The 12,500-nt window shown below is 41.4% G+C and overlaps 1 protein-coding gene across 1 annotated transcript in view; it reads right to left on the bottom strand.

The window, feature by feature from the left end:
* Nucleotides 1-1,828: 1,828 nt before the first annotated feature.
* Nucleotides 1,829-12,500, bottom strand: part of LOC132862015 (protein-glutamine gamma-glutamyltransferase K-like) — a 10,700-nt gene continuing 28 nt past the window's right edge. Inside the window, exons 1-15 of the mRNA XM_060893828.1 lie at nt 12,481-12,500; nt 9,723-9,785; nt 9,170-9,258; nt 8,877-9,068; nt 7,933-8,184; nt 7,707-7,825; nt 7,505-7,612; nt 7,039-7,216; nt 6,251-6,389; nt 5,935-6,127; nt 5,413-5,566; nt 5,027-5,311; nt 4,728-4,888; nt 3,493-3,629; nt 1,829-2,277 (exon numbers count right to left, since the gene is read on the bottom strand). The exon at nt 12,481-12,500 is cut by the window's right edge and continues 28 nt beyond it. Of these exons, the coding sequence (XP_060749811.1) occupies nt 2,133-2,277; nt 3,493-3,629; nt 4,728-4,888; nt 5,027-5,311; nt 5,413-5,566; nt 5,935-6,127; nt 6,251-6,389; nt 7,039-7,216; nt 7,505-7,612; nt 7,707-7,825; nt 7,933-8,184; nt 8,877-9,068; nt 9,170-9,258; nt 9,723-9,784 (2,214 nt within the window). The 5' untranslated portion in view covers nt 9,785; nt 12,481-12,500 and the 3' untranslated portion in view covers nt 1,829-2,132. The remainder of the gene's footprint in view (nt 2,278-3,492; nt 3,630-4,727; nt 4,889-5,026; nt 5,312-5,412; nt 5,567-5,934; nt 6,128-6,250; nt 6,390-7,038; nt 7,217-7,504; nt 7,613-7,706; nt 7,826-7,932; nt 8,185-8,876; nt 9,069-9,169; nt 9,259-9,722; nt 9,786-12,480) is intronic.

The following is a 12,500-nucleotide window of genomic DNA, read 5'->3' as shown; positions in this document are numbered from 1 at the left end:
TGGCACAAAATTATCAAGCGTAAAACGCAGAGGTTAGAAAACACTAAAAAAGTCACAGAATAAATGTGCGAGTTCAGGCATGTGGTGCCTGGAGGTCTGTTTGGTGCCACACCCAGGGGAGATGTGTTGGTGATGTGTGTGGAAATGTCATAACAGTAAAAACTGAGTAAAAACACAGAGATAAAAAGATTAAGGAGGTTATAACATGTGTACTAGGAAGTCTATGACGAGCACGGATTCTTCAGAATTGTTGTTTCCTCCTGTTTTATTGTGTCCATGTTGATGACTGAACGTCTTCCTCACGTCTCACTCCACAGTGGTGTTAATACGAAGCTCATATGTCATTAGACACTCAGGACTTTATAGTGTTTCATCACTATTTCTGTTTTTCTCTATAATACTAGAAGCGATTTATTCATAGAAAAGAATGAGTTGTTTTTTCTCCACACAGATGTTTGTATGTTCAGAGTAAATGTTGATATCAAACACATTCCTGCTCTCTGAGATGCTCCGAGTGTTTGTTCATCTAAAGCAGCTCAGATTTCTCTTCGACACTAAAATTCAGTGTAAGATCATCGACAGAGGGACAAACAAACGTCTCACACACACTGAAAGAACAACGGAAATCATTCGTTTGTTTACACTGAATAAAAATGTCCCATAAGTCTGTTTTCATTGCACTGGTGTAACAGAACGCTGACGCTTACACACACACCTCAACATACCAAACAGAAAAACACACCAACACACACACCCCAACATTACACACACCCCAACAGACCACACACACTTGCACATCCCAACAGTTCACACAGATACACACCCGAACATTACACACACACACCCCAACATACCACACACACTTGCACATCCCAACAGTTCACACAGATACACACCCGAACATTACACACACACCCCAACGTCCCCCCCCACACACAACAACACACACACTTTTTTTTTTGTAATGAAAATATTTTTCAAACAAAAGTAGTGATTAATAAATTGATTATATGTTAAAGTTTAGAATTGATGATGAGTCAGTCCATCAGCTCTAAGGATTTTATTTTAGCTCTTAAGATTGGAGTAAAATGTGAAATACAGCACAGTGATGAGTGTGTAGTACAGAGGCATGAGCATGTTTACATACGTGTGTGTGTGTGTGTGTGTGTGTGTGTGTGTGTGTGAGTGTGTATGTGTGTGAGTGTGTATGTGTGTGTGTGAGTGAGTGCGTGTGTGTATATGTGTGTGTGTGTGTATGCGTGTGTGTGTGCGTAAACATTTCTTTTGTTGCTCACATCATCATCTCAGTGTCTGTGTGTGTCTGTGTGTGTGTATGTGTGTGTGGGGGGTGCGTAAAGATTTCTTTTGTTGCTCACATAATCATCTCACAGTGTCTGTTTGTGTGTCTCTGTGTGTGTGTGTGTAAAGATTTCTTTTGTTGCTCACATCATCTCACAGTGTCTTTGTGTGTCTGTGTGTTTGTCTGTGTGTGTGTGTGTGTGTGTGTGTGTGTGTGTGTAAAGATTTCTTTTGTGGCTCACATCATCATCTCACAGTGTGTGTTTGTGTGTGTGTGTGTGTGTGTGTGTGTGTGTGTGTGTGTGTGTGTAAAGATTTCTTTTGTTGCTCACATCATCATCTCACAGTGTGTGTGTGTGTGTCTGTGTGTGTGTATGTATATGTTCGTGTCTGTGTGTGTGTGTGTGTGTGTGTGTGTGTGTGTGAAGATTTCTTTTGTTGCTCACATCATCATCTCACAGTGTCTGTAGCCCAGATATCATGCAGTTAGCACAAATCATATCTTCATAATAATCAGGACAAACACGAGTCTTTTCTTCATCTGGTTTATTCCAACAGATTTAGTGCAAACATCAGTGTGGAGAAAACAAACCAGAGCACAGCATACAAGCGTAATTCTTTTTAACCAGAATACTCTAATAAACAAAATGAGATCTAATTAAATGTTAGACATGAATGTACTTCAGACTGGATTTCTCTGAGTTGTACAGTAACTAATAAAAGTGTAATCAGAACCAAGGAAGAAAGCTATTCATCTGCACCATGACATCTGTATATGTTAGACGTAGCACCAGAGTGTACGATGCGCTCGAGACGATGCTCTCCAACTCGCTTCACTTCTCCATGACAAGGATGTCGGCAGCACCGTGAACCTGTGTGAGCTGCTGACAGTCCAGAGAGGCGAGAAGTTTCCTCAGACCAGATACAGTAGGAGTGAACTTCACTGTGTGTGTGATGGTCGCCAGACTGCCCACGTCACTGGGTGAGAAGGAAAGATTGACACAATGTCAAAAACAAATTATTATAATTATTTATAACTAGGGTTGCAAAATTCTGGGAATTTTCAAGGCTGGAAACTTTCCATGGGAATTAACGGAATATATGGAAATAAACTGGGAATTTTTTTTAAAAATGCAGAGTTGCCTATAACAAGGAACTTAAATGTAGTTAAAAAAATTTAATGCAATTTAAGTTGAATTTGTACCCTGCGTTCCTCGATCACTTGCACACAGCACACTGCTTACTGGAGGGCCATTGAGGCCAAACCCCCTGTATGTACTTACATTCTTCCATAACATGCACAGTAACACTTTATTTTAGGGTCATTTAACTAGTTGCTTATTAGCATGAATAGTAATAGAATATTGGCTATTTATTAGTACTTATTAAGCACATATTAATGCCTTATTCTGCATTACCTCATTATCATATATCCTTATTCTTAATTGTACCCAATACCTACAGTAAACTTAATAACTACCTTACTAACTCTTAATAAGCAGTAAATTAGGAGTGTTATCACATGCACAGATACACACACACACACACACACACACACACACACACACACACACACACACACATTGATTGGGACTTTTTTTAGAAGGCCAAGGGTGGGGGATGCTTTCATGTTACAGCAATCATAGGGAAATATGTTTATTACAATTATTAAGTTTATTATGTTTATTACAAGCATAATGATGTTTATTATGCTTTTGTGTTACTCAATGAAATAATCAGTTAAAGTTCTACTTACAATTAAATCAGTCAAGACGTCATTACCTTGCATGCATGTCCGCTTATGACCAAACAAAATGTTTATTTATGTTTGTATATGATATAGTTTATATACATTTCCAATTAATTCCCATAAATTCCTGTAAATTCCCATAAATTCCTGTAAATTACCATAAATTCCTGTAAATTCCCATAAATTCCTGTAGATTCCCATAAATTCCTGTATATTCCCATAAATTCCCGTAAAGTTTCCAATTTGGAAAATTTCCAAAATTCCCCAGATTAAGTTCCCGGAAATTCAATTTACCGGAAATTTACCAGAAACTTTCCGCCACTTTGCAACCCCTTTTTATAAATAATACTTAAAAGATTAGAAGAGTTCAGCTGCAGACTAAAAAACTGGACCTTTAACTGGATATGAGTTGGAACTGAAGTGAAATGCTTGGTGTGGTTTACCCGTAGGCAATGTTGTTTGCTTTCATCAAGCCCAAGCCCTCGATGCGGAACATGACGTTCTTCAGGATGCGCGGCAGCGGATTCTTAAACGTTATATTAGCCGCCATCTCTTTCCCCACTACTGCGTCTCCTACAGGCTGTAAAGCAGAATTGTAAATAAATCCTCGTTACTCTTCGTCCCTAGTTTAATGTAAACCTGACAACAAGCACAAAGTTGTTAAGTTATGATTATAAAGACTCTGTTTCCAGCTTATAACACCACCCTAATGACTCCTTGAATCTGATTGGTCAGAAGGTGTTGACTGATTATATTGAACACCACTTTGATCAGTAGATTTGGTTTATATTAAAACACTCATTTTATTTTCTACTAACATCAACTAAAAATTGTGACCGTTCATGTGGATGAGTTTAACATTTGTGGAAGGAATCTCTGTGTGTCAGAGCTTTGGAAGAGTCAATATGTTTTGCTCCACAGGAAGGTCTTCAGGACAGAGGAGTTTTATAAAGATGACCATTTTTTTGTATTAAAGACAAGAGAGACAGAAACGAAAGGCTGGCAAGGGAACGACTAGGAGACCAGGAATGAATTGTTTTAGGGAAATGAACAGAAATCGTCATTGTGTATGAGGAATAAAACAGTTCAGGAACCACTATTCTTCTTGGAATATTAACTTCGGGGTGGGGGGGCACGGTGGCTTAGTGGTTAGCACGTTCGCCTCACACCTCCAGGGTTGGGGGTTCGATTCCCGCCTCCACCTTGTGTGTGTGGAGTTTGCATGTTCTCCCCGTGCCTCGGGGGTCTCGTCCAGGTACTCCGGTTTCCTCTCCCGGTCCAAAGACATGCATGGTAGGTTGATTGGCATCTCTGGAAAATTGTCCGTAGTGTGTGATTGTGTGAGTGAATGAGAGTGTGTGTGTGTGCCCTGCGATGGGTTGGCACTCCGTCCAGGGTGTATCCTGCCTTGATGCCCAATAACGCCTGAGGCACAGGCTCCCCGTGACCCGAGGTAGTTCGGATAAGCGGTAGAAAATGAATGAATGAATGAATGAACTTCGGGGTACTATAACAAAATCACTGCAAACCTAAACCATGTTCCTTTAAAGAAGAACGTTTGCATTTGACCTTCAAGATTTTAATAAAAAAAAATTCCACATAGTACTGCCTTAACATCTGAAGTGAACTTTAACCCCTGGAAGTAAAATAAAAACATGTGAGTCACTTGCGGACGTACGGTGATGACGAGGTCGGGCGTACGCAGGCGGAAGTTGAACCTGGTCGCTAGAACCTGCTTGGTCTCACTGACACGTCCAAGCACGGTGAGCATCAGCGCCGAATGGTCCACCAGCTTCTCCTTATACAGGTCATATGGAAGGGTCCAATCTAGTGTCTGAACTATAAGAAAATCAAGAAAGATCATTGTTCAGGATCATTTGCAGTCCTGGGATTTGAACACACAACCTTACTGTGACTAGCACTAAAAGTGTCACGTTTGTACGTTTGTTAATGTCTTAATGCAAAGTAATCTCTTACCTTCACTGGATTTGAGCTTCACCGCTATTTCATCCTTCTTCACTGTGCCCTTTAACACTCCGGTGTAGTACATGATCGCCACCTGGCAGTAGAGCTCAATACTGCGCTTCTCAATGCTGCTGTTTTTCAGGATGAAGGACAGCTGTGCGTCTTCTCCCACCCACGGCCCGGCCCCTTTCAGGGCGACCTGTAATGTGACATCAGAAGCCACAGCCCTGGTGTAAGTGTTAGGCTTGGAGCCGTAGCGGGAAGCGGTTTCCACGGAGATTCGCTCAGCATCAGACCCTAATGATGGTAAGCAGAAAGTTAGGACCCAAAAAAAGAAAAAGAAAAAGATAAAAAAATAATAGAATTTTTTTTAAAATGTCTAAAGAGTGTCTAAACACCTTCTGGGTGTTTGTAGAGGTGTGTGATATCCTCTCTCTGGTCAGACTCGACCGCTTTGGTGCTGATGTTGCAGCCAACAACGCTCTTCTGAACGGAGGTCTGAGTGAAGGTGCCATCAATGTTCCTCTGCCAGTAGATCCTGTCACTGTTGACCTACAAAGATGCAAATATATCCAATTATTACCACTGTGTGTGTGTGTGTGTGTGTGTGTGGGTGTGGGTGTGGGTATGTGTGTGGGTGGTTAGCAAAGTTTCCAGGAGCAATGTTTCCAAATAGAAGCCCTTAATTATCCAATGAATACTAAATAAAGAAGCCTGAGTCTCTAGTCCAGGCTTGAGACATTTTCCATTTGTACTTGGATATGTCACAGTCTTTGGCATCACCAGATACGGTCTTGGTATCATCCGAGAGTTTCTTCTGCAGGAAAACAGCCTGCTCATTGGTGCAAGACTTTGGCTTGCCCTGGTCGTGGTAGTACTGACAACTCCATTGTTACTATATTCGAGAAATGTGTCCTTACCTCAGCAAAGACAAAGGGGGCATCGTATTTGACATTGACCAGTCCATCACGTATGGCCGACACAGGGGCGGGGCCACAACAGAATGTGCCCTGACTCGTCTCTTGAGGCGTGGCATCCACCACCTGCCACCCCCCCATGCCAGCCGGTAGATCAGGCCGAGCCATCCAGGTTTCATTCCACACGTGAAAATTCCTGCAGAGGGGGAAAAATGTATAGGTGTGGGTTTGATCAGATGCCTTTCTTTTTGACTTCAGAACGAACATCGGCATATAACGGCTGTTAAATTTGGGAAATGAGAACAATGTGTGTTTGTACCAAATTGCGTCGTTGTTGAGGCTCTCGATCGGCCTCATTTTCTCATCAAAATACACATCGGTCGTCAAGGAAACGTCCGTGTCGTGGGCAGAGCTGAAGTTTGTGACACAGCGGGTGGGAATGCCTAAACACCTGAGGACTGGGATTGGGTTGGGGATGAAGAGAGAATGAACAAAAGCAGAGAGAGAGAGAGCGGGAGAGAGAGACAGAGAGAGAGAGAGGGAGAGAGAGAGACAGACAGAGAGAGAGAGAGAGAGAGAGAGAGAGAGAGAGAGAGAGAGAGAGAGAGAGAGAGAGCGAGAGAGCGGGAGAGAGAGACAGAGAGAAAGAGAGGGAGAGAGAGAGACAGACAGAGAGAGAGGGAGAGAGAGAGAGAGAGAGAGACAGAGAGAGAGAGCGAGAGAGAGAGAGAGACAGACAGAGAGACAGAGAGAGAGAGAGAGAGAGAGAGAGAGAGAGAGAGAGAGAGAGAGAGACAGAGAGAGAGAGAGAGACAGATAGACAGAGAGAGAGAGAGAGAGAGAGAGAGAGAGAGAGAGAGAGAGAGAGAGAGAGAGAGACAGACAGAGAGAGAGAGAGAGAGAGAGAGAGAGAGAGAGAGAGAGAGAGAGAGAGAGAGAGACAGACAGAGAGAGAGAGAGAGAGAGAGAGAGAGAGAGAGAGAGAGAGGGAGAGAGACAGACAGACAGAGAGAGAGGGAGAGAGAGAGAGAGAGATACAATACCTAAAACACAATAATCCCAGTAACTAACACTACAGAACAACTTTGAGTATAAAAAGATCTCCACCTGTGTTGGTGACCCCAGCAAAGACCCAGCACTGCCCATATTTAACAGGTTTTCCTTTAGCTTTGTGGTACTGCCTCAGAATTTCCACACTGCCGGTCCACAACGATGGAGAAGTCCCGTTGTCATAGCTACCCGACCAGTTCCCTACTATCACACCTTGATCATCATTAGAGTTGACCTGGCACCAAGGAATAAGACATTTACTGTACATTTACAGCATATAGCAGACACTCTTTATACACCTGAGCAATTGAGGGTTAAGGGCCTTGCTCAGGGCCCTTGCTGCAGTGGTAACTTGGTGGACCTGGGATTCGAACCAATGACCTTCCGATCAGTAGTCGAACACCTTAACCACTGAGCTACCACATCCCACACAGAAACACTGAGGGACGTTTTTAGTTATGTTTAAGAATACAATATGTAGCATTAATAATGGCCCTGTTTTTTTGGCTGTAAAGACACTCACCATGGCTGAGACAACTCTGGTGATATTGACAGGGTCTCCCCAACCTGAAGAGAGCGCTTGACTTTTCTCCAGAATGAACAGACATGCTGCAAGAACCCCATCAGCAAACTGCACACACCGTGACAAGCGACAGCAATGGGACATTACGGTACAGTTTACTGTCTGTAGATACGATAAGATGAGAATGAGACATGCTACATACTTGTCCAAAGTTCCAGTTCCTGTTCCCAATCTGACTCTCGTTTCCATAGTAGATCTTCCCCACATCATTCATAACATACTCGTTCCTCTCGTTCTCTTCATCCATAAACACAGAATCGTCTGAAGATAACAGACAAGGAAACAATGTTGTTATAATGGAAATGTAGAATTCATGGAAGTCATGATCGTGTCATATCTTTATTAATTGGTAATATTATTATTATTACCTTTACACCAGGGGTTAAACAGGAGGTAGATATCATTTTCAGACTTGCGACTGAACCTGTTGATTCCTTTCGGGGTCCATGTTATCACACTGAGCTCGTAGCGACCAATGGGAGCAGTCGGTGGGCTGCTGACGGACAGCTTTATCCTGGTGTCTTTCTGCTCGATAATCTTGGCCTCCCACCTCTTGTTCTCTAACTTTTCAACTAGATGAACAGTCACTAGCGTGCCTCGTGATAACATTGGCATAAGGCCTGTAACACACACACACACACACACACACACACACACACACCCAAACAAATGTGTTAGTCGTCAAAGTACACTACTGTTGGAGTACAGATCCCCCAGCCCGAGTACCGATCCACCACCACTGGATTCCTCTGTTCTTCTTAAACATAGTCATAATTATCAGGATCATGGTGGTTAGGGTTACTCCGGGTACTCACGTTCGACCTCACACCTCCAGGGTTGGGGGTTCGATTCCCGCCTCTGCCTTGTGTGTGTGGAGTTTGCATGTTCTCCCCGTGCCTCGGGGGTTTCCTCCGGGTACTCCGGTTTCCAAAGACATGCATGGTAGGTTGATTGGCATCTCTGGAAAATTGTCCGTAGTGTGTGAGTGTGTGAGTGAATGAGAGTGTGTGTGTGTGTGCCCTGTGATGGGTTGGCACTCCGTCCAGGGTGTATCCTGCCTTCATGCCCGATGATGCCTGAGATAGGCACAGGCTCCCCGTGACCCGAGGTAGTTCGGATAAGCGGTAGAAAATGAATGAATGAATGAATGAATGAATGAATGGTGGTTCCTGGGAACACATTTGGTGGAACCTTTTTCTGTGGCACATCCCTGTAGGCACTTCTAGGCACTAATATCTGCTGTCAGATTTTTATTCACACATTATTGTTGGTTAAGATTAAGGTTAAGGTGAAGATAGGAACTACACCTTACCTAGCCTGAGCTCGAGGTGCAGTCTGTCAGATTTGGGTTTAAAAGCTTGTGAGAGCTCTATCCACATCTGAAAGCTTTGCCCTCGACGGATAATAAGGTTTTCGCTTTGGTATCGGTCCGTGTGATGCTCCAGGCGATTCTGGCCTGTTTTGGTCTTGAGGAGGTCTATAGAACGCACTGATAACTGACCAGCTGGGACAGAGAGAGAAGAAGAAAATGAAAATAAAAAGAGATAAGTTCATTCGAATATGCGCATAAGTGACTTGACTAGCTCTTAGTTCTTTGCTGCTTACGGGTTGTCTCATTGTGCATTGTCGGTATCGGCGTCTCAGTGTTCGCATTGGGCCTGACGTAGGGGAAGCGGCCCGGTCTTGCGGAACGTCTAACGAGGGCAAAGTAAAGCAAACTCGTGTCAAGTAGAAGAAAAGGCATATAAATTTCATTCATGAATTTTAATATTGATCTTATTATGAATATAAAAATCTCAAAGCAGATTTATAATATCATTAACTGTCGATCTAGTAGTAAGACAAATAATCAAAGTAGTCACAGGAAACCATAAAAATATTTATTCACCAGTTTAATACATGACTTAAAATTTCAAATGCGTTTCTTGATTTTTTTACATTTTATTTTGAAGTGATTTCTGTAACAGCAGCTCCTCCAGTCCTGTAGCTGCAAATTACAGCTTTATATTAATGTACACAGGACACTGAATAAAAGACCCACCACATGTTTGAAGCCTAATAATAAAAAATGTCGAGTGTTTTTAACAAAGACAGAGTTTCCTGTGTTCGAGCGCCCCCTCTCGTTAGCAGTTGATCTAAAAAAACAGTGCGTCTTTACCTGCCTGCCGCATTTACGACGTCGCCTCGTGTCGAGCTGGACGAGCTGGAATGTGAAGACATGCTAAGGGAAGAAAAAGTAATGATTAAAGTCAATTAACCCTTCTGCAGACCTCAGGTCAATCTGACCTGGCTGGAAAGTTTAATGTGTCATAACTTGGGTTTCCTTCCACATATTTGCCTGAAATTTAACAGGATTATTCCAAATGATGAACTTTGCAAGTAAAATTAATTTTGTCTATTTTCGTTGAACTATGTGTTTGTAAAATAAATACTTTCCTTCTCAAGAGCACGGGGTCAATTTGACCCTGCCACATTTAGTGGGGCAATAGGTCACACTTTTGCCCTTTTCAGCGCAATGAACATACATACAGACACAAAAATACACACATAAAATGTCCACTAACACACGCACCCAAAACACACACTCACACACCACACACATGCACACACACACACACAAATTGGGCATTGCATTTCATTAGGCCTCACATTTGTAAATATTTCTCACTTTTGATATACCTTTGCCTAGCAGAGGGCAAAATATGATCTACCGAAATGATGCTACACACACACACGCGCACACACACACACACACACACACACACACACACACACAAGCATTGGGCATTGCTTGTAATTGCAATTCATTAGGCCTCCAGAAAAAACAAAAACAATCACTTGTAAATATTTCACACTTGTTATATGCATTTGTCCAGCTGGGAGCAAAATCTGATCTACCAACAAGCTTTACACACACACACACACACACACACACACACACACACACACACACACACACACACACACACAGGCATTGGGCATTACAATTCATTGGGCCTCCAAAAAAACAAAGACAATCATTTGTAAATATTTCACACTTGTTATATGCATTTGTCCAGCTGGGGACAATATCTTCTCTTCTCTTCTTCTTCTACAAACAAGCTTTACACACACACACGCACATACACACACACACACACACACACACACACACACACACACACACACACACACACACACACATGTTGTGTTTTCATATTCAAATCATATTTGATTTCTTTCTCTTAATTATGAATTTAGTTGCATCAGTCAGCTTTGGCCTGGGGATGTTTGACATACTCCAGCCAGTGGTCCAAAATAATATTTAATAATTTCTGCTTATTTTACTCAAAAACATGGCATAATTTCATGAGGTTTATTGTTTATAAATTAAATATAATAAAAAGCATAAGAGGTGTAAAGGAAGTTTTATTCACAAGAAATTATGCCATGTTTTTGAGTGGTGTGTGTGTGTGTGTGTGTGTGTAGCCTGTTTTTGGGTGATTCGATGGCATCTGGTAGGCAAAATAGACATAACAAGTGTAAAATGTCACAAATGTAAGCTGATCACACAGAATGGTGATCATTGTAGAATTTTTGATTCATAAGCATTCAAGTCAATTTCACCTGGAAAAAAAACAGGTTTTATTATTTACTGACATTAAAAATGGTCAAAATGGTTTCAAAACAATCCCCTGTCTTTGAAATATACCAGCCTGTAATTGTGCATCAACTTTTGTGCCTTTATAGTGAAAATAATTCAAAATTTCAGTTTTTTTTACTAGAAAATGAGGCATTTTTGTATATTAATGAGGTTTATTATACCAAATATTAAAATTTTTTTGCAAAATATATGTTAATATGTTGTAAACAAGTTAGACAAAAAAGGTTAAAAAAAAAAAAAAAAAAAAAAAGGCTATCATATATACTTCATTTTTTATAAGCAGTCAAAACAGAGAAGGTCAACTTGACTCGGCGCTCCTAATTTGCATAGGAATTCAGACGAGGTCTGCAGGAGGATTAAAAGCTTATTGTGTTTATTGTGTGCAATTATGTGTCTGGGTTTTAAAAACAAATAGAAGACAACAAAGAAGAAGAAAAAGGAGAAAGGTGAGGCAGAAATACACAAAATAATAATCTGAGCTCAGGGATCCACACAAGGAACCGGTTTGTTTTGCCGGTTTGTTTTAAATCTGATCAACTTCATTTACGCCATTTATCAGACTCCCTTATCCAGAGTGACTTACATTTTTATATCAATTTATACAACTGAGAAATTGAGGGTTAAGGGCCTAGCTTGGTGGACCTGGGATTCAAACCCATGACATTTCGATCAGTAGTCCGACACCTTAACCGCTGAGCTACCACTGAGCTACTAGCTGAGTTTCCTCTATTGCACAAGCTGGACCGAGCTATAAAGAGAAGCCGGACTATTTATTCAATTCAGTTTTACAGTCTGGTGTTTTTAACGATGCAGAAAGAAAAAGAAGACATTCGTGGATGTGATCACAAAAGTAGCCCTATGTTAATCTGTAAGTAAGTTTAGATCACTGGCATGAGGAAGAATTGTTCAAACGAACCAGCCTGCTGTCGGAAAACCTGTCGTGACCCCGGAGGTGCAGACTGAACAGAAACGAACAGATGCCTGTCATCGGTATGCGCTGCTCAGAACAACAGCTCCTTTACATTTAGTCTCTTTATTTAGACTTTTACTAAAACTACAACTTTTACTTTTAAGGGCTAGTTTCCCAGTTTTAAGTGTGTAGTGTTCCAGTGCAAAATTAAAATTAAAACAACATTCAAATAAATAGATTTATTTTTGTGTTGTTGTTGTTTTTTCCCTTAAGCACTGCAATTTGACTAAAAAAAACTTTTTCGGTCACAAGTTTAAGTAACAAGGTTTAAAAAAAAAATCAGGTATAAAGATTTGGTCTTACCTGGACTTTTGGGTCTGAGT

The sequence above is a fragment of the Tachysurus vachellii genome, chromosome 19, assembly GCF_030014155.1.
Source record: "Tachysurus vachellii isolate PV-2020 chromosome 19, HZAU_Pvac_v1, whole genome shotgun sequence".
Lineage (NCBI taxonomy): Eukaryota > Metazoa > Chordata > Actinopteri > Siluriformes > Bagridae > Tachysurus > Tachysurus vachellii.
This window is presented reverse-complemented; position numbering and strand designations above follow the sequence as displayed.